Genomic DNA, 27,121 nt, shown 5'->3' with positions numbered 1-27,121 from the left:
TATATTTGCTGAGATATTAGAAAAGGGCCACGTCTGGGCCCTTTTGGGAAGGCAGAAGGGGGATAGTAATTTTTTTTTTTAAATGGGAGAGACTTTTAAATGTCTATGGGAAGGATATAGTTGAAGGAGGAGGAAGTGGCTGGAATTTTGAGCAGAACTGAGAAAGTTTGAAATATAATGAGTAGATGAATTCATAAGAAAAATAGTAAAATTGCTGGGTAGCTGAGAGATGCTTTGATATGGATGATGAATTTATAGTGGAACCAATCTGCCCTTGTGCATATTCAAGATCATGACTTTCTTGAATGGTTCTTAACACAGGCATGAAGAAAGCTGATAAGTGAGCCAGGATTCAGATTTTGATAGAAATTATAATGAAGAGACAGAGATGCTAAGTGATTTAGGGTGTATAGTGTTACAGGGCCACATAAAGAAGACAGTAGAGAATGGACAGGGTTGGTAGATGGGGAAAAAGTAGATCTTTAAGTGGATTAGAGGTTCAGTAAGGTTGAACTACTCTTGCAATTGTTGTAATTGAATGATTTAGTCTAACAGAGAAGAAGATATGGCCAGGTAGCAGGATGATTTTATTCAATACTTCAGAGCTGGTGAAAATTTTAGGATATGACAAACTTCAGATTATGACTGTGGGAGAAGGTGTCTGAGGAGAAGTGGAAAGATTGAGATGAATTGGTGAAGAAACTGTTAGGCTAGGTTGTTGGAAGGGTCATCCATGTAGATAATGAAGATAGTAAAGATTTTAGGTGAAGTTGGACTTGAGAGATATTTAGGAGATATATGAAATAATAACTTTGAGTTCTCCATTCTCCTGGAATATTCACTAGCATGAGTCCATGCAAAGCAAAATAGCAATACATTTCCCAATACAAAATCTAAATAATACCTAACAATTGTATATTAAATTTTATTTTACTATCCATAACTTACCTGTTCGGGGTAATGTCTTGTTAAAATGAGATCTCTGTATCTGGTAGGTATTTACATTGCCTCTAGTCTTAAGTCACACCAAGTATGAAATTCTGTGCACACAAGCACATAACATATCTGTTTTCCCAACATTTGTATTAGTTGGTTTTTTTTCCCTGCATAACATGACCCCCAAATTTTGTGAATAATAGCAATCAGTATTCCTTTAACTCATATGTCTTTAGCTCAACTGGGTAATTCTGCTAACTTGGGCTAGGTTTGACTTATCTCAACTAAGTTTACCCATGCATCTATGGTAGGCTGCTGCTTTGGTTGGTGGCTGACTGGTCTGTGATGACTCAAAGGGATGACTCAGAGGGCTGTTCCTGTGGTCTCTCATCATCCAAAAGCCTAGTAGGTCTTCTTCACATGGCAACTGGGTTCCAAGGCCATGAATTGAGGTGATATACCTCTTGAGGTCTAGGCTTAGAACTGGCACAAGATCGCTTACACCACATTCTGTTGGCCAAAGCAAGTCATAAGGTCAGCCCATACTCAAAGGCTGGGGAAATAGACCTTATCTCTTGGTAGGAGGGTTGCAAAGTCACATTGCCAAGGGGTGTGGAGACAGGAAGGGAAAATAACCACAGCTACCTTTCTTTTTTTTTCAATCTACTATAACATCTGTGTATGAGAATTGGCAAGATGTAGTTGAAACACCATGCAGTTGGATATTATAACTCTATATTTCTGCACTATCACACTCACTTAATTGTTATGTATCCTTTGACAAGAAAGTTTTTTATCATTCCTTTTCTGTTTGTAAAGCAAGAGGAGAAGAAGGTAGGAAAGAATATTAGCTGAGTTCATTAGTGATAATCAAATGAGAGAACTGGTTTATATTTTAAGTGGTTTTGTGATTGAAAGATATTATTTTTATGCTGATAATATTTTGCATCTCTTTAATGTGGAAATCCAGAAAAAAGTCTTGAAGAGTTAATAACACAGAGATGTCTCCTGGATATTGTTTCTCATGCTACTATGCCCCGAGAGGATTGTCAAGTAAGGAAATGGGCTAGAAATGTGGAAATCTGATGACTGAAAGTTCTCCATTAACCTTGCTATGTTCTATTATGTATTTGATATGTTTAATATTCTCTTCCAACAGGGGAAACCAAAGGATTTGTGTGTTTAGGGCTTAAAGGTTGAGAAAGAGGCAGAAAGCCTCTGGAGTGCAGAGGAGGGCACAGAAGGACTGGAAAGTATGAAGTGAAATGAGGCAGAAAATGGATGAGCATATAGACTGGTGGAAAATATAGAATCAAGAAGCTGAAAAAGGTGGTAGTACAGAAGGGGGGTGTTTTTGAGGATTGGCATATAAAAATATTCAGTATTACCTTATGGGTGAAATGAAAATTCTCAACAAGAAAGTAAATAGGATTTATGGCCTGATCTGAAAGTTATGAGGGTGAGTCATAAAATCAGGAAAATTTCTTATTTTACTTATAATATTGAATATAACTCCCTCTCCCCACAGATCATATGATGTGGAAGAAATTATCGATCTGAATTATGTGTTGTGGTGAAATGTTAACCTAACAACATAGCAGCGACTATTGAATGTTCCATAACATTATTTTTGATGTTTAAATATAACATACTTAAAGAAAATTACACCAGTCTTAAGTGTAGAGCTCAAAGGAATTTCACAAAGTGAACCCAACTAGTAACCCAATTAGTAGCCATATAAAGACACAGAATGTTACCAGAACCCCTAAACTCCCCTTGTACTCACTACCCCTCCCCCAACAAAGTTGTTATCTTGACTTCTAATTCCACAGAGGAGTTCCACCTGTTTTTAAGCTTTTTCTAAATGAAATCATCCAGTATATACTCCTTTGTGTCTGGTCTCTTTTGCTCAACATGATGCTTTTTAGATTTATTCTTGTTAATGCATATAGTTCTCGTCTGTTCATGTTTATTTTTGGGTAATATTTCATTGAGTGAATGTGCTATGATTTATTTATCCATTATACTGGAGATGGACATTTGGATTATTTCAAGTTTAAGTATTTCATTTCATTTTAAAACCAAGTCATTTCCTTTGAGTTTTGATTATAGTGATTGCATTAAATTCTCTTTGGTACAAAACAATGGAGAATGAGATAGTGAAAAAAGAACTTTTCAAAGAAAGCAAACTTACTTATTTGTGTATTATTTATTTTGAATAGCAAACTCTGATTATAAGCAGATGAAGGGAATGCTGGACAAATTCAAAGGTGAAACTTTGAGGTTATGTTTGGGAGCAAAAAGGAACTTGGTTTGACTGGAGCACTATTGCTATGCAATGACACGGTAGTAAATGACTTCGCAGGGTAGACAGAGATGGGATTGAAGACCTTTAAGGCCTGCAGAAGATACTGTGTTTAATACATTGTCTATTATGAGCGGTTAGAGGTTATGTGAGTGCTGTCTTTCAGGAAGATTAATATTGCAGCGGTTATTGGGTGTAAGGACAGGAAGACTGCACTGCAGTTGGTTGTCATGGAAAGTTCACTAAGAATCTAAAGGACTAGGTCTGATTAATGCTTTCATTTCTTCCTAGCTATATAACTTTGGGCAAGTTATTTTACCTGAGCTATTCAATGTCCTCATATGAACAATGAGAATAGGCCTGCTATTGTGAGAATGAAATGAGTTGGTCCATGTTAGAGAATTGTAGACTAAATAGAGTTCTAGGGCATCCACAGACCCCTATTGTGGGCCACTGCTGTCCCTGAGTGGGGATAAGAGGGTGGCTAGTATTTAATCACTTTTATTCAGTCATGTACAGAGTACTCATGTTTAAACTAACATTGTGAGTACTAATGCACTTAGTTAAATTATACATTATGCTCTAGGTATAGTGAGTTTTAGAGTGAGGTCAGGTAATGAAGTGGTGAGAAGCAAGGGGTCTGAAACCACACTACCTGTATTTGAATCTTGGCTCTTCCTCTTACTAACTGAATGAACTTAGTCAAATTATTTAACCTTTGTGATCTATGTTTTAATAACAATACCTACAACATAGGATTGTTTTGAAGTTTAAATTAGTTAATACACATAAAGCACTTAGTATGTAGTAAGTGTTCAATATTATCACCTTGTCTGTTTTCCAAGTAGCAATGAATAATCTTGCATTCTGATTGGTTTACTGCATAAAAGTATATGGTACAGCTCCAACTATGATTCAGGCTCCCTACATTAGGGTTATATAGAATGAGCTCAACCTTCATCAATGCTTTGTGTATTTGAACACAATTATAATGCCCTGCCCCATTCTCCTTTTTTTTTTTTTAATTTCATTTTCTTCCACATCGACAAACAGAGTGTATTTTTGAGTTCTTTTTTAGTAGTACTTGTTTGAATGTGTTTTATGTATCTCTCATAGCTGTGGTCTGGTCAGTGGAGAAAAGGAGAATTTCTTTTTTCATACTTGATGCCATAGCTTTATTAATGCAACCCAGAGTTACATTGACTGTTTTGTTGTCTGTATTTTACTGTTAAACCACATTGAGTTTATTATTAACTAAAACCCCCCAAATTCACCTCATCCACATTTTGCTTGTGTTGCAAAATAGTTTTCATTCATTTATTGAATGCATTGACTACTAACATATTACCACATACTAAGCTCTATAATTGACACTAGATATATTCTTCATGGAGTTTAGAATTTCCTAAGATGTCATGCATATAAACAGAGACTTTTGGTAAAGTGTAATCATGATAGCTGTTATAATAGAGATGTGCAAATGGTTATGATAATATGAAGGAAGGACATCTCTTATAGTTAGAGAAAGGATGAGGGTATGATAATGAAGATGACGGGGAGAAGATGTCAGAAAAATGCACGTGGGGGAGAGAATGTCATAACTATAAGTAAGACCTTAGCTACCAAGAGTGTGGGAGGGACAGACCCTTTAAAACGAGGGGACAACCTATAATGTGGCATGAAACAGAATGGACACTCTAGAAACCACACATAGCTGAGCATGGTAAAAGCGTAGAGAGCACGAGGAGAAATTGGTGGGCAAGATGCTGACTAGTTAGGCACATACCAGGTGCTGAATGGCTTTGGATGTCATAGTGGAGAGTTAGTACTTAATCCTAAGGCATTAAAGATTTTAGATCAGAGAGGGACATGATTAGATTCATGTGGTTTTATAAAACACCAGGCTGGTAGCTTGTATACTGTGATCTGCGAATTAAAAGGAGGAAGACTATAGGTAGGGTGGTTAATTAGAGAGGCTATTCCTTGTCACACAAATAAGAAAAAAACATGAAGTTATGACTAAGGCATGGCCTTGGAAATGGGAAAGATGGGTAAATTTTTGAGAGATTTTAAAAGTAGATATGTATCAAACACTTGCTTGAGCACTTTGGTAAGATCTCCAGGACTTGAGAATCAGCTGGATGTGACAGGGTCGGGAGGAACTGTGTCGGGAGGTCTGAGGGCATGGTAGTTATGATGTAGGAAATAGAAAATTGATTCAGGAGAAGAGAAGGATTCCCTTTGGGATCTATTACCATTTGAACACCTTTGGGACATATACATGGAAACGTATAGCGGGCATTTGGCTTCTGTATCAGATTCCCAGAGGAGAGTTTTGTGCTAAGAACTGGACCTGTGAATCATCCATATATAGAAGTCACTTGAAACATTGGTATGTATTAAATCAACCAGGAAAGGGCAGAGGGCAATCATGAGAGAATTCTAACACATAATAGAAGCATGGAGAAAATGATTTTGAAAGAAATGTCAGTAGAGGAGCTGGGTAAAACCAAGGAGAAAGTGATGTCATAGAACCCATGGCAGAGAGTTTACAATGCTTTGTAATACTTAAGTAGTATATTTTGTAATACTTAAGTAGTATTGGACATGGCTTTAGAAAATATGCTTTCTGATCAAGTGGATTCCAGAGCAGATGCCCCTCAGGGTAGACCACCTCCTTTTGGAGAACTCTGCCTACGTCAGAGATCAGGGGAGAGGGTCCTTCCACCGTTTAGGTCTAATTTTAGGAGGCCCTCATTCTTTACAGTCCAGTTGAGAGTTTTGACTGTTTTGTAGTTTGAATGAAGATAAAGCTTCCTCTTTGTTTTTCCTTCTTTTGTTTTTTAGAGAAATGAATTCAGGTAGAAATGACCTTTCTTTGCAATATTTAAACAGAAATACCACAGTTCCTTTAAAAATTTGAGTCAACTAGAGAAAAAGATCTACAGCAACACGTTTTAGTTTTTAACTTAACCCTGTTTGAGTTTTTCATGCATTTTGACTATGGGTTTCTTTAGAGCAGAAGTAAGACATATTTACCCCACTGTCCTCAGGGCTTAACTCAGACTCTGGCATATAGAAATTCTCAATAAATACTTTTGTCTTTCTTGTTCATGATTACGTAGTCTCATTTTTTTTTTAGGGCTTCCAAGCTCTTTTGAATCTTACCTCTCCACATCTCATATCATTGAATTATGACAATTGATCTGAATTTTATTAATGCTACTCTTTTGATCTGCCTAAACTATAACATGTTTTTTTTTTCTCCCCAAGTGTTCAAGTCAAATGAGAATTTATTTTAAGGCTGCATTTATGCCACGACATTTGAGAGTAGGAATTCACATAGAACCAGACTTAAGGATATCAAAGTTGGGAAGAAAATAATCTGTCAAGATGCTTCTGCTTCTCTTTCACATCCACAGGGTCTCTTATTACTACTTCTCTTTGTTCTCTCTCTCTCTCTCTCTCAAATTTTTATTTTGAAAAATTTCAATCATATAGAGTAAAGTATAACCAAATGCATTTTTAACCTTTTTACCTTAACTGTCAAGAACTTTATGATGTCATAATTGGAGTCTTAACTAATGTTACATCTGTTCTGCTACCCGAACCCGTTCCTCTGTGTTGGTCAGAATTAAATCAGAGTAAGTTATGTTAGATTCCTTGTCTTCCTTTTGGAAGATGGAATTAGCAGAAAGGAAGTTATGGAATCCGTGAGACTTGGAGGTGATGATCAGATCAGGGGCTTCCCAGATCACTGCTCTGTCTTTCCTTCTTGTGTCAGGGATGCATTTGTCTTATCTTCCCAGGTGGCTTATTATATGCTTCCAAAAAAGTAACTATGAGACTTTTATATTAAGGAAAGCATATGCTAATTTCCATTTGGATAATGCAATATTTGGAATTTTAAGCTTCTCAACAAAATATGATTTTTTTTTAACTTATGATATTCTTTTCTATGACTATTTCTAGAGGATGGTAAGATTTGGTAGGTAATGTACCCATTCAAGTTCACTCTTCACTTTCTTAGAGCTCTATAAATGTAGGGCTTATCATGACTGTGGCAGGAGGCGGTGGAATCCAATGGTGCACAGAAATATTTCCTGTTTGCTTAACTGTAAGGTTGGGATTCCTTTTTAGAAGTTTTGCTGTTCATAGCTATTATAAAGTAAGAAATAAAAATAAATCTTTTAGAGGAAATATTTTATAGGAGAAGAAATAAAAGGTCTGGACTCATCACCATATTTCTCTACTCTGTATATGTTGCATTTGAGCAATTTTCTCCTTTGTTTTTTCTCTATGCTATTTATACTGTACTTATAAAAATAAATAGTCTTCCCTATCTAATGAAAAGTCATTTTGCATAATAATTTACAAATTTATTATTTCTAAGTGGGGAGGAACCTACATTAAAAATTTTCTTTATAATTTCAGCTTTTTTTGTTGACAAAGTCAGAACTGTATTATATGTATGTTCTTAGTATATAAATGGGGGATCAATTTCATGAAGGTAAGCCATTGTACTGTTCCCTCAACTTTTTCTTTTCTGAAGATGTTTTGTCATTTCTTGTCTTTGATTCAGGGAATCAGCAGTCTCTTCAGTTCTTTAAAAGTGGTGCGTCTCTTGCGACTGGGCCGCGTTGCTAGGAAATTGGACCATTACCTAGAATATGGAGCAGCGGTCCTCGTGCTTCTGGTATGTGTGTTTGGACTAGTTGCCCACTGGCTGGCCTGCATATGGTACAGCATTGGGGACTATGAAGTCATCGATGAAGTCACGAACACCATCCAAATAGACAGTTGGCTCTACCAGCTGGCCTTGAGCATTGGGACTCCATATCGATACAATGCCAGTGCAGGAATATGGGAAGGAGGACCCAGCAAGGATTCACTGTATGTGTCCTCTCTCTACTTTACCATGACAAGCCTTACAACCATAGGATTTGGAAACATAGCTCCTACCACAGATGTGGAAAAGATGTTTTCCGTGGCCATGATGATGGTTGGCTGTAAGTATCTTGTTTTTATTTTTTTATTTATGTAAATCATTGTTGTTGGCAGTTTTCCAGGCTCCAAGCTCTGGCAGGATTAAAATGAAACTATTTTGTCTTCAGAAAGGTGTTTAATCCACATCTTTTGCATTGGTTTAATTTTTATTCATCCTTAGAAAATGAAAATGCAAAATAATATATTTTATTTTTTGGACTGTATTAACACATTTGAAACAGTGTGGACAGACTGATATAAACATCAGAATGGGAACTCTCTGATTTAATTGTGTTCACAATGTTCATTGAATTCCAGAACAGCAGAGATAATCTGTAGTGAGATACCAAGTTTAAAAAATATTTTACCTAATAGTTGAATGCCTGAATTAAAATTGATTTCAGGATACAGATCTATGCAGGTTTTTACAATTAAGACTAGTAAAAAAGGTCTATCACTCTAATCTCCATTCTAGACACTCTACATTAGATATGTACCTATTTGGAAGAATATAAGTATTAGTAAATATAGTAAAATCTTTTCAGCAAGGACAAGGGTGTCTAGGATTTAACATGCATACCTGAGTACTAAATGCCTTGAAGGTGTTCTTGGGAGTAAAATGCTCTCTAACGGACCCAAAGACCCTCGAATTCTACACTCAGACTGAGACTGGATGACATCAGAAGACCAGAACACTAAGGAAATGCCAAAGAAGCTGTTGTAAAAGATCTTAGGAAGACTTGACCACCGTCCATACCTCCAAATTAGGTGATTTATCCTAACCTAGTTCTGATACCTAAAGTAACCTTAAGATCATGGACCTGGAGGTGTGATTAGTGTTATTATCAGCTGTTAAGCCTTTGGATCATGGTCATTGGTTTTTGGTCTAAGCCCTCTTTGTTAAGGTTTCAAATTGCAGAGGTTTATATTTGGACACTGATGGGAAAGATGTTAGAGTATCAGCTGGCCCATAATGGGTCAATATCTTGGGTTTAGGCAAAGTAGTTTTCAGAGTTTAGAATGTCTGAAAGCTATTGGAACACCAGTGTTAGCAGTTGCTTAGCTTCTGTACCTCTATAATCCTTTGCACAGGTACAGAAACAAGAACTCACAGGTTCTATTTGCTGGTTAAAGGTAACAGACAGAGTGAGAATTCCAAATGCTGTTTATACCAGAGTCTTTTAGAAGAAAAATGTTCTTACATACAAAGAGATCCTGATGATTAATTAATCTGTTGCCTACACACCAAAATGGTAAGATGTATTAGCAAAAAAGTACTTTATAAGTTCAGAAGATGACATTTTGTCAGATGTAATATTTATTGCTATACTACTTTTAGTATTTATATAATGCATTTTGCCTTACACTTGGGCATAATTCGATTTTTTTTAAAAAGTCTATTTTCAAGTAATTACAGATTCACTGGAAGTTGCAAACATAGTAAAGAGAGGACCTTTGTGTCCTTCACCTGGTTTCCTCCCATAGTTGCATCTTATAAAACTCCAGAACAAGACCAACACTGACATTGGTACAACGTGGTATTCTGTCATGTGTAGATAGATTCCTGTAACTACCACTGAAATCAAGATACAGAATTGTCCCATTACCACAAATATGTCTCTCATGTTACCGCTCTATAGTCAAACCCATCCTTTCCTCCAAGCATCTCTAACTCTCTGGCAACTATCGCTCTATTCATCTCTGCAATTTTTTGTTTTTTTTGAGAACATTATTCTATAAATGGACTCATACAAAATGTGACCTTTTGAAATTGGCTTTTTCTACTCAGCATAATCCCCTTGAGATCCGTCTGTTGTTGAGTATATCAATGGTTTGTTCCTTTTTATTTCTGAGTACTATTTCATAATTTGATATACTGCTGTTTAACCATTCTTCTATGGAAGGACGTTTTGGTTGTTTCTAGTTTTGGGCTATTATAAATGAAGCAGCTATGAACATTCATATACGATTTTTTGTTTGGACATAAGTTCTCGGTTCTCTGAGATAAATACCCAAAAATGTGATTGCTGGGATATATGGTAAGTATATGTTTAATTTTTCTTTTAAGAAATTGGCAAACTATTTTACAGAATGGATATACTAGCATAGTTAAATTTTTCACAAGAGAATAATAAGAGACGTTAAAGGACACCATTATTCATTTTGTTTCTCAGGCCCCAAACCTGGAAACCATCCTAGGTGTCTGTTTTTTTCTCATGTATTACATCTATTTGTAACAAGTTCTGTTCACTTTACCTTCAGAACTCATTTGATTAGTTCTCTTCACTTCCATAACTTACCACCCAAGACCACGTCACTACCATCACTGACCTGGATATTCGCAGTACTCTCCTATATACTCCTTCTGTTTCTACTCTTATCCCACAATCTCTACCCAAGTGGCCCTTTTAAAGTAAATTAGATCACACCATTCCTCTGCTCAAAGCCGTCCAATTTTTCCAGTGCACATAAAATAAAATCCAGATTCCCCTACCCCTTCTGTCAAAGCCCGAGTGGTCTGGCCTCGCGTGCCATCAAGCTGAATCCTGTCTCGGAGTATTTGTACTCGTTTTCCTCACTGCTTAAAACATCCTTCCTCTGTATTATGCCATGAATTCATGCTGGTCTCCATTCATATGTCCTCTTCAGAAATCCCTCCTAATATGTTCAGAAATTTCTCCATACTATAATTCAGAAATTCTTCCCTACTATAAAAACCACCCCAGCGCCTGCCTCTCTTGTTCTCTGACCTTTAACCTTTTTCTTCTTCATTTTACCCAATAAGACCTAAAACCATGTTGGCTCTGACTCTGTTTTTCTTTCCTTCAGTAAGTAAGCTCCACAAGAGCAGGGTTTTTGTCTGCCCCCCCCTCTTTTTTTTTTTGCTTCTATACACCCAACATTTTAACAATTAAACAATTTTTAATACCATGCTCAATCTAAACTTATTGTATGAATGAATGAACTTGAAGATATCCCTGATGGTCATAGTATCTCCTGTCCTGAATCCACTCCAGTTAAGTCTCTGATGAAGATATGTGCAAGGAAAATGTAGTCCTTGGAATTTGGCCCTGATTCCTTTGTGAAAGCCCTAGTGAGCTCAGGGCTTTTTGTCTGCTTTTAGGAGTGTTGTGGCCCCTTCAGATGGATTATCCCAACCCTAAATCTCCCACTAGGCCTGACGATAAGCTATAAGAGGCTAATCAGTTTAAGCACCAACAACTCTTTCTCTTGCAATGTTTTGCCATTTACCTTCTGCATCTACATCCATTGGAAATTTTCACATAGATTCAAATGAGTTGTCAAAACTTCATTTGGTTCAGAGTTGGTCCCATTCCTTCCCGACTTTATGGATGGCCAATTATATTGCTATATAAAAATTTATTTCTGCTCTTTCCTTTCCCTTTTCTTCAGTTCCTGTCTTGATTTCAAGATGAGGACCTTGCATTAAAATTGGTCCTTTTCCTTTCAGAATTTCCGTTATTTCCTTTCAACACCTGAGCAGTTGTTTTCTGTTAATAAACCAATTTCTGACATCTTTTGCCTGTTGATTTAGGTTTTCTTTTTATGTCTCTGAATAAGTTTCAGTTTCTATAGCCAGAATGTTCCAAGGAAATGCCTTTTAATTTTCTTCTTAGACCTTGGGTCCTTAGTAATTTCATGGCATCTTTCCTTTGCAACCACCTAAAAAGAAAATAGAAAACTGTCAAGACCCATGAAGTGTTACAGTAACTTCCTACGATTCCAAAATTTATTAGATACACACTGCACAAAATATCAGCCAAATGTGGCTGTTGCAGCTGTTTGCAATCTTAGTATGATTTTTTTCCCCTACAATAATACTGAGGAAAACAAACAAAACAAACCACCAGTGTTCTCATAACCCAGTATGTGTTAGCCATAAATGTAGCCAGAGAGAGAGAGAGAGAGAGAGAGAGATAGACAGACAGACAGACAGACAGACAGACAGAGACAGAGACAGAGGTGGGGAGGGAGGAAGGGAGAGAAAGAGAAATCAGAAAGGTTCATGCTTAGGATTCCACATCCGCTATTTTAGAAGCACTGCTTGTAACCTTATGATGCAGTAACAGAAAAATATTTTATCAAAAGTTTGTTGGAAATACCAACTGCCTATATTCTATACAAAAAATGATCACTACTTGTAAATGATACCTTTTTTTCCTGGAGAAAGTCATCTGAAGTTTTCATGCCTTCCAGCAATATTTAGAAATTTCAGTGGCAGCAGTTTCAGTTCCTACATCCTTTCTGAGCCCTCTTTTTTTTAATGGCCCATCTTCTCTTTTACGTTCTTCTACCGCACGCCTTCCCCAGGCTGAATTGCACTTAGACTCTGTGCAGGAACATAGTCTCAAAGTTCTCCTTGTTGATATTGAACAAATCTTCAAAAAAAATTTATGACTGTGGATTACCTTCAAATCTAGACCTTATGTTTCTTTTTGTTCCCTTCTATGTTGGCAAGATCCCCCAATTTTTTGCCATTTACCTGCTAACTAGGAATTTTTTAGACTTATACCTTTTGTTTCTACAGTTGCCCAAGGTAAAGAATTCTCCTGCTCAGATTCTGGAGATAGAAGGTGGTTTGGATCTTCTCAACATATGTCTACTACCTCGTATTCTTTACCCTAAATTTGTCTTTTCTCAGTTTTGGCATGCCTTGGGTGAGCTCCATGGCTCTGACAGCAGCCATCACTACTCCAGGATAGTCAGTTCCCCCCATTTCTCTGTATCTGTGCATTCATGAACGAACCTGATTGCTCTGCTGATGTTCACAAAATTCACTACCAATTGGCTTTTGTGAAACAAGGTATTTTTGCAGTTTGGTTCTGTAGCAGTTGTGGAAAATAACATACATTTTTTTTTTTAAGATCACGCTGTGGGTAATCTCTTTACTAATTTTCTCAGTAAATACTTAATGATGCCTTTCTGAATTGTTTTTTAATCCATTTTATTTATATAATCTTATTATTGAGCCCTTAATACTTTTTTTCCCAAAGATTAACAAACTGACTAATTTTGCTTCTATTCAGAAAGCACCTTAGCACACTAATGATTTGTTTTGGTGGCTATAAAAGAAAGGAATATGAGAATGGAATTTTTTGATGTGATTATTGTTTTGTTTTAATGAACTTTTATAGATCCTCTTCTAAAGATTTATCAAGAAAGATTTACTTAGTTCCTTCTTCATTACTAAATAATCACATAAGTTACGTTTTAGTTTAAGCCATCTATTATAAAAAATGATAGCTTTTATCTTTCATTATGATTCAATAAAAAAAGAAACATAAAATAAAAAGATGTTATGAATAACTTTTGGCCATTAATGATGTGTCTGACCAAATTTGTTATACATATAACAAAACAAAGCAAATATACATATAACAAAGCAAATAAATATGTATATTTATATATATAACAAAGCAAATAAACTATATAGTTTGCTTTATTTTGTTTTAATACATTATTAAATATTAAATGCATTAGTAAACATGTAGACAGCATATTTCAAAGGACTATAAAGTTGGACTTTGGGTATTTATTTTATTTAAAAGCATTTTTACTTATTTCATTGCTGCCTGCTTAGATGCTAAAATAAGGCAGCCTGACTCATGTGGTATTTGACAATCAGAATCTGTCCTGCTGGGATGCCATCTTTAAAAATACAACAAAGCAAAACTAAAAGCTATAAATATGAGAATTGCTGAGGTTTAGTTGGTAGACAGGAATCCCAGTCATAATAATGCTAATCTGCAATTTTCAAATTGAGTGTAATTGATGATAACTCAGTCTTAAGAACTTTCTGTAATTGACTAGTATGTTTTATAATGCAGAAGGCAAATGGTTTAGCACATTTAGAGGTATAGCAGGACCATCTGCCAGTAGGATGTGTATGAAGGGAAATTTGAATCTCCATGTGGGTGATTAAGTGCCACTGGGAGCACTTAGTTACACACTGGTCACTCAGCATCATGCAGAGGAAACTCATGCCATGCATGATATTCTCCGGTTGATGAGTTCATTTAGCATCCTCTGTGGAGTTCAGATAAAAGCCAAGCTGAGATTATGGGCATTGCCCTTACTCCTCTCCATAGGAAAAGGAAATAAATAGAAGATGGGTAGACCCAGAGATTGGGAGAATATAGAATAAGTTGAGGGCAAAGGCCTGTGTGACCTTGGGGAGTCTTTGAATCTCTCTAGGTTTTAGTTTTTTCAATTATGAAATGTAGGAGTTAAAATAAATGACTTCTAGGTCCCTTTCTAGGTGCCACTGCCCATAGAATTGGTCTGATATTGGAGATGAGGTTAATATGGAAAAGGAAAACGTATCACTTAAAAGTTTTAGAGTTTTTTACATAAATTGCATACCTTGTTCTATGGAGAGTAAGATGTGTTTTGTATAGAATATGTTCACTAAAGAGTTAAGAGGGAGACCATCAGGGGATATTATAGAGAAAAAGATATGCTTTTGGAAAGGAAAGTGTTTTTTCATATAGAAATTAGGCAGCTAGGAAGACTAAAAGACATTTGCCTCAGGTCAGAGAAATGGAGCCAGGGAGAAGTCTGTACACCATGCCAGTGGGGACTCTGAAGGATATTTGGCCCAGATGGATATCCAGGCAGGTTTAAAAGTGAGTTGTTACCATTTTCCAATATTAAAAAAATTCCTCCTCTACAAATCGTAATATGAAATTTCAGGTGACTCAGATACAATATTAAGTTATATGTTAATTTTTTTTTTTTTTTTGCCCTTCCTCTTGCGGTGTAGGTAGGCAATGGAGTGTGAACATGCTGATTTTTCATTTCTGGTTTTAGTTTTAGCCAGATGGAGAGAGCTTTAAGCTTAATGTTTATTTTGGAAACTGGGTCAATTCTTTGTGTCTGCTTTACCCCTGCTTATAAAAAAGAATTTTTCTTTTTTACTTCTCTTTAATGAGTTGAATATTCTTGAGGAAAACATTTTGTGGAGCCTAAGTTCAGGGTTATAGGCACCTTTTTTTCATAATTTAGTAGTTTCGGATATATAAGCCAGTAGTTAGAAAAAGACTGCGCGATGTGCATTTTAGTCCATGTTTCTTATTCAAAGTAGAACTTGTATCTTTTGCAGGAATGTTCTCTTACACTCACATTTCTTTTTATGTTTAGTCACTTTTTCACAAAACCTCTCAGATTCTGTTAAGGCCTTAATTTTCTCAGAAAACAACAAGACATTTTCTTAGTGACCTATTAACTAGCTGGCCTCTTTGCGAGAGCTTGGTCTCTGGAACTACCTTGTATCCTTGTATCATTCAAAATTGTTTAATTCAATCAGGCTTGACCCAGTTTTTCTGCTAGGTATTGATATTAGGGAGACAAACTAGACACTTCCTGGCCCTCAATAAGTCATTGATATAGTGAATGTCACACAAGAAAATCGTATAATCATCTTTCTTTCTCTCTCATTCTCCCATCCCCCACTCTGACCCTCACCCTCACCCCACCCCCACCTCCACCTCTACCTTCATCTCCACCTCCACTTCCACCTTCATCTCATCTCTTTCTACTGTGAGCTAAGAGCTAAGACTATGAACAGGTGAACAGAGAAGTTGGGCTGAACTGTAAAGCTAGTGATCGCAGGGTCTGTGTTTGTCCTGTTCATCATTGCATATGTAGCATGAAGCATTGTGCCTAGTTGATAGTTGTACTCATTGAGCATATGTAGAATGAACGAATGAGTGAAAGAAGTTCATCTAGCTCAGCCTATGGAAAATAGGAAGATTTGTAGGAAGAAGCAACTCGAGCTCAGAATACAAAAAGAAGGTAAATGAAGCAAGACTTAGGTACTTATCCAGGTAGAGAGAACATGTGGGGGAAAAAAAAAACAGGAATGAAATGACTTGGCCTTTCTGTGGAACTCCATGTATTTCACTTTGGCTTGACGGGAAAGTAGATGAAGATGGGGAGGAAGGAAGGAATTAGGATGCGCAAAGGCCTGCATAGCTTAATAAAGAGTTTGTATTTTATTCTGAAGGTTGTGGGATAAATAAGATTTTATTGTTTAGCATAGAAGGTGGATTAGAGGAGAGAAAGGCTGTGGGCAGAGAAATCAGTGAGGAGGCTATTGCCTTAATCCAGGAAGACATTAAGGAGGTAGGAATATGGAAAATTGTAAGTTTTAGAATTGGCAAAATCCTTTTTTTTTTTCTTTTTTTTTGGTAAAAGGCCAGATAGTAACTATTGCAGCTTTGCGGGCCTTATGGACTCTGTTACAAGTACTCCCCCTCTGCAGTCATAGTGCTAAAGCAGCCATAGACATAAATGAATGAGCGTGGCGATGTTCCAAAAAAACTTTAATCAGATAGCAGGCCAGTTAGGCACATTGGCAATAGTTTCCCACAGTCCAGGACGCACAACATGGTTTGTGAAAAAGACCATTAGGGTCAGACAAACCTGGGTTTAATTTTGTTATTATTTATTAAGAATTGACATCAATTATCTAAACCATCATCTGAAAAGAGAAGATAATAGTCTCTACATTGCAGTTATTTGGAATACTGAAAAAGGTTGTATGTAAAGTTCTTGAAACATTTTTTAAGTTGTTATTGGTGAGTGGATGCATGTGTCAGATATGGTGGAAGAAGGAATTCAAGAAGACTTGTAGATTTCTGGCTAATTTAGCTGAGTGAATGACAAAGTTCTTTTATGAGATAGGAAAGGAGCAGACGTGACTAGGGGAAGAGGGTAGTTCTTTTTTGGGCATGTTCAGTGAGGCGCCTGCAGGTCATTCGGTTGGAGATGTCCATAGGTTAGGCTGTTAGAAGGGTCCAGTTTAGGTTTCGGAGATGTGAGGCATAGAGACATCTCTTTGAGAGTCAGTGTAAGGAAAGTAACTGATGTCAAGAGAGTGTAGGATAGTGTCAGAATGCTGCTGGCCAAGGGTGGACACTTGAGAGAGAAGTGCCACAGAGAGATTAAGAAGAGAACCTAGAGGTGTAAAAAGGAAGCATGGCTCCTGAAGAAGCATTTGTTGGCTAACAAAGGATGAGAGAACTTCAAGAAGGAAGGGAGAACAGCAAGACAAATGGGACAGCATCAGGCAAGATCTGAGTGGCATTAGCAGGTCATTGGAGACCTTCAGCAAGTAGTTTCATTGGATAGTTGAGGGGAGTTGTCTTTATGAGATCTAAAACCTTTTTTTCTATATGAAGGAAAATAATTTTATAAGTAGCCATTAACTTAGTGTAGGTAGATTATACGTATACAGCATTTTTCACGGCCAATGTTGCTTTTTTTCTGAATCAGTTTTCAAGTTCAAAAACATATTTAAATTAGATTATTAGCTGTATTACACATACATGGAATTTTTCCTCTGTGTTACAAAATAGGAAATAAAATTAACTTGAAGAGAAGTTTTTATAGAATTCCACTTTCTAAGAACAGATATTTTACTCAGGGGAGACTTTTATTTACTGATGATTATAAGGTTATTTGGTGACCTTCCAATAAATTTGATTTTGATTCCTATGAATGCATATGTTGCCTGGGGCAGGTTGTCACCTGGTAGGTGAAGTAGTGTGGTTAGAGAAAAACAATGGATATTTACATAAGCTTTACACATGTGTATCGAGGGTCAATTGACATGTGATCTTAATTTTGATTAAAATAAAATACTTAAAATTTTTTTTCCACAGGATGAAATTTTAACAGATTCATAGATGAATATATTTAGAACATGTTAACATAAATGTCCTTTATGAATGGATTTAAGAATTGCTTTGGTATGCTCAGAGAGGGGATTTTCTAAGCCAGTTTCCAAGTGACTGCTTCTTACCTACTTATTTAATATTTACATAAATTGTGATGACTGAGTTAAGCCTTCTTGGGAGTTCAGGTGCCAGACACATGGTCCTGGCTTTGGGCTGTGTGTATAAGTAAGATTTCTGTGGGATGAGAGCTATATCCAATTTGACTCTCTTGAAATACTGGAAGCTTTAAAAAAAATTCTGAAGCTAACTCTTGAACTGCCTTATAGTTTAGGGGTCCCCATCCCCTGGGCCGTGGATTAGTACCCAATCTATGGCCTGTTAAGAACCGGGCTGCAAAGCAGGAGGTGAGCAGTGGGCAAGTGACTGGAGCTTCATCTGTATTTGTAGCCACTCCCCAGCGCTAGCATCACCGCCTCAGCTCCACCTCAGATCATCAGGCATTAGATTCTCATAGGAGCACCAGTCCCTGGTGCCAAAAAGGTTTTAGATGCTGCCTTTTTTAAACAACACCCAAAAGTCTTCATCTGTGAAAGTCTAATTTTGGGGCCTTACTGATTTAAAATGAATATAAGGGAAGGACACTTAGACTCATACCTCATACTTCTTAAACTTTGGCAAAGGAGACAGAGGTTGCCTCTTTTATTGGGACTTTGGGATGGGAACTTTTCTTACCTCCTTTGTCAGTTTCTTTAGGAAAGACCTCAACTCTCCAACTCCCTTCTCCTAGGAGGGCCTACCTAGAGAATAACATCATTTCCCCAGCTCCCCATGCACACTCCAACACTCTAGGTTCCATCATCCTTGTCCTTTTGCTTCATCATGCCCTAAAAATTTCCCAGTTGGTTCTTCTAATCATGAACACAATTGGGATGTACCTGCCTCTTTTGTTCCTGTTCCAAGATCTCGGAGCACAATTTCGAGTAAACCACACAGCCATGTAAACAGGTGCCACTAAAATGCATGGTCCACAGTCTTATGAATCTTTATTTGTTTTAGGTCATCTTCCTCTCACATTTGCTGAGCAGCTATTATGCAACTCTTGCATGTATTCTTCCCGCTTCTACTAAACCTGTGACTACTCTTCTTCATCTCAGCAGACGGCCTTCCTTTTCTTTCTCTGTAAAAGAAAGGATAGCTGTAGCAGATGCACATTTCTTTCATTCCTGACCCTCCTTTGACAAAGGCAGGCTAGAAGAAGGGTGGGGGATAAAGGCGAGGGGACAGCCAAACCACACACAACCTTGTAGGCCAAAGTGTAGTGGCTTTTTTTTTTTTTTTTTTTATGTCAGGTGGGAAGGATTTAGAGGGTTTTGGGTCCAAGAGTGGCAATCTCTTTTTGTTGATTGTCTTTTGTTTTATAAAGATCAATCTGGCCGCTGTGTGGAATTTAGACTGTAACTGGTCAAGGATGGAAGAGGGCAGACAGGTTAATAATCAAGGTGAGAGATATGGCAGTGGTAGCTAGAATTAGTTACATTCTGGACAGATGGTTAGGACCAACAAAATATGAGGGTATGAGAGAAAGTGGGGGTTAGGATTTACTTTAAGGCTTTCTGTGCAAACAACTGGTGTGCTAAGTTGGGGATCGTCATTTGTCATGTTGAGTGGGCAGTTAGATATGTGAGTCTAGACTTCTGTGGAGGGGTTCAGAGTGAGGACATAGATTTGCTTTGTAACTTGATGTTTTATTTCCTCCAATTGTGTGCCCTTCTCTCTTCTATGTTGTTCATATCTCTATCTTTCTTCTGGTTCCTTGTCATCAGCCAATAGGCATGCTCATGTCTCTTCAATATCGAAAAAAGTACGTTTGTGAATAAACATTCAACTTCGCACTCTATTTACCTATTATCTATCCACCAATTATTCTGTTTTTAGGCATGTCTCCTAAAGCTTGTGTCTTTAATTTCTTTTTTCCATTTACTACTTATTGAAAGTGGGCTTCTTCCTCTGTACTAACTCTCAAAGTACATTTCACAGACACCTTTTCATCCATATAAAAACAGCTCTTTTGGCTTCTTTGATGTTTAGCTCTCTCTGGTTGCTTTCCCACTGCTCTGGCTATTACTTCTCTGTTTGCTTTGCTAAATCGTTATACTCTGTCTCTTAAATATTGAAAACCATGATATTGGGAACAAATTATCGAAAGAACAACTCTCCTGATAGGCTGAGCAGTGTCTTTCTACAAGGAATAATTTAAGGGGCTCCAGCCAACTTCCAGATATTTCTCTGATTACTTTGCTTGATGATCCCTGCTTGTGTGCCCTTCCCTCCCAAAGGCCCCTGTGAAACTGCTATTTTAGTCTCTGAAAGGTGTAAGCCTTTAGCCCCTATCAGCACACCAGCATGCACTGAGTTTTAAACTAGCTCACTGTCACAATGAAAAGAGAAGCTGAGGTTTCAGAGGAGGGTGGAGAAAACACTCAGAGCATAGGGTGCTGGCTGGCAGGCAGGGGCGGGAAGGAACTGAGATGATGATGCCAGAAGAGAAGAGACTCTTCAAGGACTCTTTTTTTCTTCCTAGCTCTATGGTGGAAAAAATAATCAAGGACTGATAATTCACACCTCTTTTCTCTGGTTTCCTGCCATGAGAACTTTCTTTTCCAGTCTGTCTAAAGTGTCCCTGTCTCATTACCCCTTTATTATGGTCTGTAATTATATCCTTTAATTCTTTCTATATATATTTACTGCTTGTCTCTCCAACTAAAATGGGAGCCACAAAGGCAGGGAGATTGTCTGATTTGACTCTGTATTTCTGGTGTAATAAGAGCATAGTAGGTGCTCAATAAATATTTTTGAACAAATGAATTGATTTTGATACTCCATATTTGAAATCTTGTAGATTCAGAGCAAAGCAAAACCACACAGGTTTTCTAGACGTAAGTATTTTAGTGGTGGGTTTAAACAGATATAAAATGAATCTTAGATCTATAAATATGTGGCTGGCTTGAAGCAGGATACACTTCTCTGTTGCTTTTGGTTTCCCATTTCTTTTTTTCACATAAATTTCCTTCTATTCTGCCCACCTTTGTTTCACAGCTCCCCGCCACCCTCCCCCCATGTTTTCTGGGAAAACTGCTAAGATTTTAACTGTAAAAACAAAACACAACAAGAAACAACAACAAAAGAAGCCATTTGCTGTCTCAAGGGCCTGGCACTTGCAAAGAAAAACTATACTTTCAAGATTATTGTTTTGGCTATGGGCTTTTAAAAAGTCTAATTTGAAACTGAAAGCTACACTGCTTTCATTGTTCTCAGCTACATCTGCACTCCCCTTGAAAAGTTACTGCCATTGTTTCAGTGGAGAGGACAGCGGAGGGGCCATTAGGAAGAACTGGGAAATAGAGGGACCGAAAATACTGTGTGTGCGCATGTGTGCGTGCACACATGCACACGTAGTCACGTGCTCATGTTTACTTCATCCTCTATCATGAGCGAGTCCTGGCATATATGAATGAATCTGCTAAACTACCAATCTCTTTTTGGTTACTGGCTACAGAAAGGAACCACCTGGAAATTTGAACGGTTTGGAAACTGTACCACAGACAGAATTTGATGATGAAAGTTTTGATATTCTATTCTATAGAGGCAACGTAAGATTAGGACTGTTTTAACTTTCATCAGAAGCAGAAATATCCTTTTTGTTGTTGTCTGCTAAAGAAAGAAAACCATGTAAGTGTATTTAGAGAAATACGCATCTTGAAATAAATGTGTCCCTTCACCCAAAGGGAAATTTCAGTGGCTTCTATTGTTTGATAAGAGCCTTCCTATAGCTATGTGACTTTTAACTGCTAATTTAGCCTTTATAGAGAAATTTCCAGAGGAAAAAAAGGTGATTGTAATGGGATTTGGTTAATATGACAGCACTAGAGAAGTCAGCTGATACACAGGAAGAGACCCAGGACCCACAGATGGAGGGGAGGATATGCTAAATATTTTCTCAATTTCTGGTTTTCCTGGATTCTTCTAATTTAATCCGTGTGGTAATTCAGATTATCTGCCTTTAAAAAAAATTTAATCTTTAGATCAAAGTAATACATACACATAGTTTAAAAAGCCAAATAGTGCTAAAAGGTTTATTTTAATAAAAGTTTACTGTTCTCCATGTCTTTTTTTTTATTTCTCAGAAACTACCTTAAAGTATTTTTACTTTTTGTTAATATTTATCTTTTTATCTCTAAATAACATGATTATTGGAGAGGATTTTCAGTTTTAGTCATTATGTATCATCTTCCATCTTTGGAAGATGAAAATATAATTCTCTTTTCTGTCCTCTATCCCTTAACCATCCCTACATACGAATATCTACATTTTCCAATTTTCTATCTTCTAAATATATTTAGATCATAATTTATGTTGAATCGGTAGTCTGTTTTCATTGTCACAACTATGCAGACACTATTTATATCTGAGCCACATGTATACTATTATTATTTTTCTGTGCAACGTTTGGTTTTACCGAGGGTAATTATTGTCATTAATTTTTTTTTCTTAGCTTTCCATGTTCTTCACTCTATTTCATTTCCAAACTCTCCTTTATTGTGTAATTCTTATCTCAATATGCTCATATTAGGTAGAGGTCAACTTGTCTTTGGAGCCTTCTGATACTCTCTAGTCTAGACCAATGACTATAGGCCTGACCCACAGCTCTCAGCCTGACATTTTCTTTCATTTCCTTGGGAATCCCTTTGCCATTTGCTTTTTTGAACCTCCTGTTTCCTGTGTGTGTTTTGAAGGAACAATTCTCCAAAGAAACGATGCAGTCTTTTTTTGAGATTGTACATGTCTTAAAATCTCTTTCATTTATCCTTACACTTAATTGATAATTCATATGGGTAGAGATTTAAAGGTTAGTAATGATTTTATGACAGAATTTTGAAGCATTCCTCTTTGGTCTTTGAGTTTTGAATGGAACTATTCAGAAGATTGATTTCATTCACGTGTTTTTATTTTATTTTTTTTTAATTTTAATTTTTTAAATTGAGGTATAATTGACATATAATATTACATTAGTTTCATGTGTACAACATAATGATTCGATATTTGTATACATTGTAAAATGATCACCACAGTAAGTCTAGTTAACATCTAACACCTTACATAGAAGCAACGTTTTTTTATCTTATAATGAGAACTTTTAAGATCTACTATCTTAGCAACTTTCAAATACGCAATACAGTATTGTTAACTCTAGTCACCATACTGTACATTACATTACCAGAACTTAATTATTTTGTAAGTGGAAGTTCGTGCCTTTTGACCCCCCTCACTGATTTCTTCCATCGTTCCACCACCTGCCTCTGGCAACCAACAATTTGTTTTCTATATCTATAAGCTTTTTTGTTTGTTTTGGTTTTGGTTTGGTTTTTTATATTCCACATATGGGTAAGATCACATCATATTTGTCTTCCTCTGACTTATTTCACTTATTAGCATATTATCCTTGAGGTCTGTCCATGTTGTCACAAATGGCAAAATTTCATTCTTTTTGATGGCTGAATAATATTTCATTGTATAAATATACCATATTTTATTCATTCATTTATTCATTCATCAATGGACACTTAAGGTTGTTTCTGTATCTTGGCTATTGTAAATAATGCTGCAATGAACATGGGGGTGCATCTCTCTTCGTGTCAATGATTTTGTTTTTTTCAGATAAATACCCAGAAGTGGAATTGCTGGGTCATATGGTAGCTCTATTTTAAAATTTTTGAAGAACCTTCATAATGTTTTCCCTGGTGGCTGAACCAATTTACATTGCCACCAACAGTGTACAAGGATTCCTTTTCCTCCATATCCTAGCCAATTCTTGTTATTTCTTTTCTTTTTGATAATAGTCATTTTAACAAGTGTGAGGTGATAGCTCGTTGTGGTTTTGATTTATATATCATTGATGGATAATGATGTTGAGCACCTTTTAATGTACCTCTTGGCCATCTGTATGTTTTCTTTGGAAAATTGTCTATTCAGATCTTCTGCCCATTTTTTAATTGAATTATTTGTTTTGCTATTAAGTTGTTTGAGTTCTTTATATATTTTAAATGATAACCTCTTATCAGATATGCGAATTGCAAATATATTCTCCCATTCAGTAGGTTGCCTTTTCATTTTATTGCTTTTGTTTTTTGCTGTGCAGAAACCTTTTAATTCAGTATAGTCTACCTTGTTTATTTTTGCTTTTATTGTTTTTGCTTTTATTGTTTTTCCTTTAGTGTCAGATTGATTAAAGTCTTGATTCTCTTATTTATTTATTTATTTGTATATTTGTCAAGATTTTTATACTTTATTTTTATTTTATTTTTTATTTTTTTATTATGATGACATTGGTTAACAAAATCCTGTAAGTTTCAAGTGTACAATTCAACAGTAAGGCATATATGTATTGCATTGTGTTCACCGCCCATAGTTAGATTTCTGTCACTACATATTTGACCCCTTTTATCCCATCTACCTCCTCCCTGCCCCCCATCCTCTGGTAACCGCTAGTCTATTGTCCATGTCTATGAGTCTCTGTTTGTCCTGTTTGTTGCTTTCAGGTTCATATCCCACATATAAGTGATATCATGTGATTTTCAACTTTTTCTGTCTGGCTTATTTTGTTTAGCGTGATAATCTCGAGGTCCATCCATGTTGTCGCAAATGGCAGTATTTCATCTCTTCTTATAGCTGAGTAATAATCCATTGTATGTATGTATCACATCTTCTTTATCCAGTCATCTATCGTAGGACACTTCGATTGCTTCCGTGTCCTAGCCACTGTGAATAATGCTGCTATGAACATCAGTGTGCAAATATCTTTTTGGATATATGTTTTCAAGTCTTTGGGGTAAATACCCAGTAGAGGGATTGCTGGATCGTGTGGTATATCAATTCTTAGTTTTTTGAGGAAACTTCATACTGTTTTCCATAGTGGCTGTACCAATTTGCACTCCCACCAGCAGTGTCTGAAGGTTCTTTTTTCTTCATATCCTCTCCAACATTTGTTATTACTTGTCCTGTTAATAACAGCTATTCTAACAGATGTGAGGTGGTATCTCATTGTGGTTTTGATTTGCATTTCCCTAATAGCTAGCAATGTTGAGCATCCTTTCATATGTTGGCCATTTGTATTGGTGTCAGATCGATTAAAGTCTTGATTCTTTTAAATAGTACATTTTTCTCTCTCCTTCCTTTCTGGAAACCTTTAGAATCTTCTTTTGGTACCCAATATTACAAAATACTATGGGTAATGTCTTTTTCTGTTGGTCTATTTTTATCTACTCTTCTAGATTTTCAATGGGAATGTTTTATCATTTGGAAATACCTATTTTCCACTCCTGGGAAATTTCCTTGAGTTATTTTATTGCTAAGTTTCTCTTTTTCCTTTTCTTTATTGAAACTCCTATTATTTGGACATTAGATCCCCTGGCTTGATTTTTTAATTTTCTTACCCCTTTCTACAGTGTTCTATGATTTTTTCTTTTTTTCACTCTATGGTGTAGAAGTTTTCCTTAGGCTCAGTTTCTAATCCTTCTACTGAGTTTTTATTTCTCTTAGCCTCAGTCATTTTCTAAGAGCTCAAGAGTTTTCCCTGTGTTCCTTCTTATAACATTCTCTTTTGCGTCTTGAGTTCAAAATCTCTTTTCTCTCTGGGGTGGTTTGACGATCTGTATATCATTTCCATATCCCCACATAGTCTCTGTTTTCTTTAAGTCAATGTTTGATGTGTTGGTTTTGGTCTGTTTTTTTTGTGTTGGAAGCTTTATGCAGATGTTTGGGAATCCTGGATATCTTTTTATGGCTGGACTTGTGACTGTGGTTTAATGTAGGGAGATCTGATTGGGTTATTTTGTGGGGAATACTCAACATCACAATTTTTACATAATTTCTGTTGGGCTGCCAGTTTCCCCAAAGAGGAATTTTTCCAGTTTCCAGGCTGGAAAATGAAGGCATTGCTTCTAGCTTTCTGAAAGCTAAATGGAGAAATAGAATTGGGGGGTTGACATTCAGTGTATAAACTTTCACATACCCCTCCTGCCCCCAATTTCAATGTGCTACCTCTATTTTCTGCTGCTCCTCAGTCCAGAAGTGCTCTTCAGTCTTCTGCTGAGGTGTGAAAGGGGAAATAGCCCGGCATTGTGGAATGAGGGAGGGCATCTGGGAGTTGGATATCTATCTGCTTCTTAAATGGACTATCAACAAATCCTGCAGTTTCAGCTCTACCTTTGCCCCCTCTCTTCCAGACATATCTGGTGGTGGCAATTCCTGGGGTATTTGGAGATTCCGTAGTGCAAATCAGATTGATTCCTGGCTTTCCCTCTGCTGGTTTAAGATTAGTTTTCTCGGATCTGCTAATTCAGTTACCACTTGTCCTGTGCTTTCCAGCTTTCAAAATTTTGTTGTGTGTTTTCATACTCTCTTTGTCCTTGTGGCTTTATGGTTTAATAAATCAATTTACTGTTATTTTGTGGAGTTTTGAGAGGAAGCAGAGGCAAATACAGGTGGTCAGTCCTCCATCTTTGACCGAACCTCTCTGTCTCTACATAGTTTTGTCAGTTCTTCTGGTTTTTTCTTCTCTTTCTTTTGTTCATTATCCAAATTTAGACAGCTCTTGATATAGCTCTAAAAATTCCTACTGCTATTTACCATTAGTCTCAAGCTACTTGGTTAGTAGGGAATATCTAATCATTGCTAAACACATTAGAGGTCCAGTGCTATAGTATCTGTCTACCTAATCTCTAAGTCTGCTCCACTGCCTGCTTGGCTTCTCAGCTATACTACGTGGTTCCTGACCATTGGAAGTCCTGTTCTGTTATGACAACCTCTGTTGAATTACTTCCTCTGGCATTCTTCCCCTCTGTATTTATTAGAGCCAAGCTTTCTTTTATACTACATCAATCCTCAAACTCATCTCTAGCAGAGCATCTTACCCAACTCCTTAAATATATAGACTAACACTATATAAATGATCACACACTCTGTCATTGGCTTGATTGAGTCAGGGGTCTAACATTTTCAAATACGTTTATATTTTAGAGTTAAAGGAAAGTATGAAATTTACTAGCATCATGGGTGCAGCTGGACCTAAATATCTTCAATTTCGTAAAGTCAGGATTCTGTTACTCTCTCAGGACTAGAAATGGTTGGCAATAAA

General features: G+C 36.6%; 1 protein-coding gene across 2 annotated transcripts in view; it reads left to right on the top strand.

Annotated features, from left to right (window-relative positions):
* KCNH5 (potassium voltage-gated channel subfamily H member 5) overlaps positions 1-27,121 on the top strand; it is a 342,803-nt gene that overhangs the window by 149,120 nt on the left and 166,562 nt on the right. For both annotated transcript variants that reach the window (XM_039864507.1, XM_039864496.1), the window contains one exon: positions 7,824-8,250. In XM_039864507.1, coding sequence (XP_039720441.1) covers positions 7,824-8,250 — 427 coding nt within the window. The remainder of the gene's footprint in view (positions 1-7,823; positions 8,251-27,121) is intronic.

This window comes from Pteropus medius, unplaced genomic scaffold (genome assembly GCF_902729225.1).
Source record: "Pteropus medius unplaced genomic scaffold, Ma_sr-lr_union100, whole genome shotgun sequence".
NCBI classification, from domain to species: Eukaryota; Metazoa; Chordata; class Mammalia; order Chiroptera; family Pteropodidae; genus Pteropus; species Pteropus medius.
The sequence above is the reverse complement of the archived record's forward strand: the minus strand, read 5'-3'. Positions and strand labels throughout refer to the sequence as shown.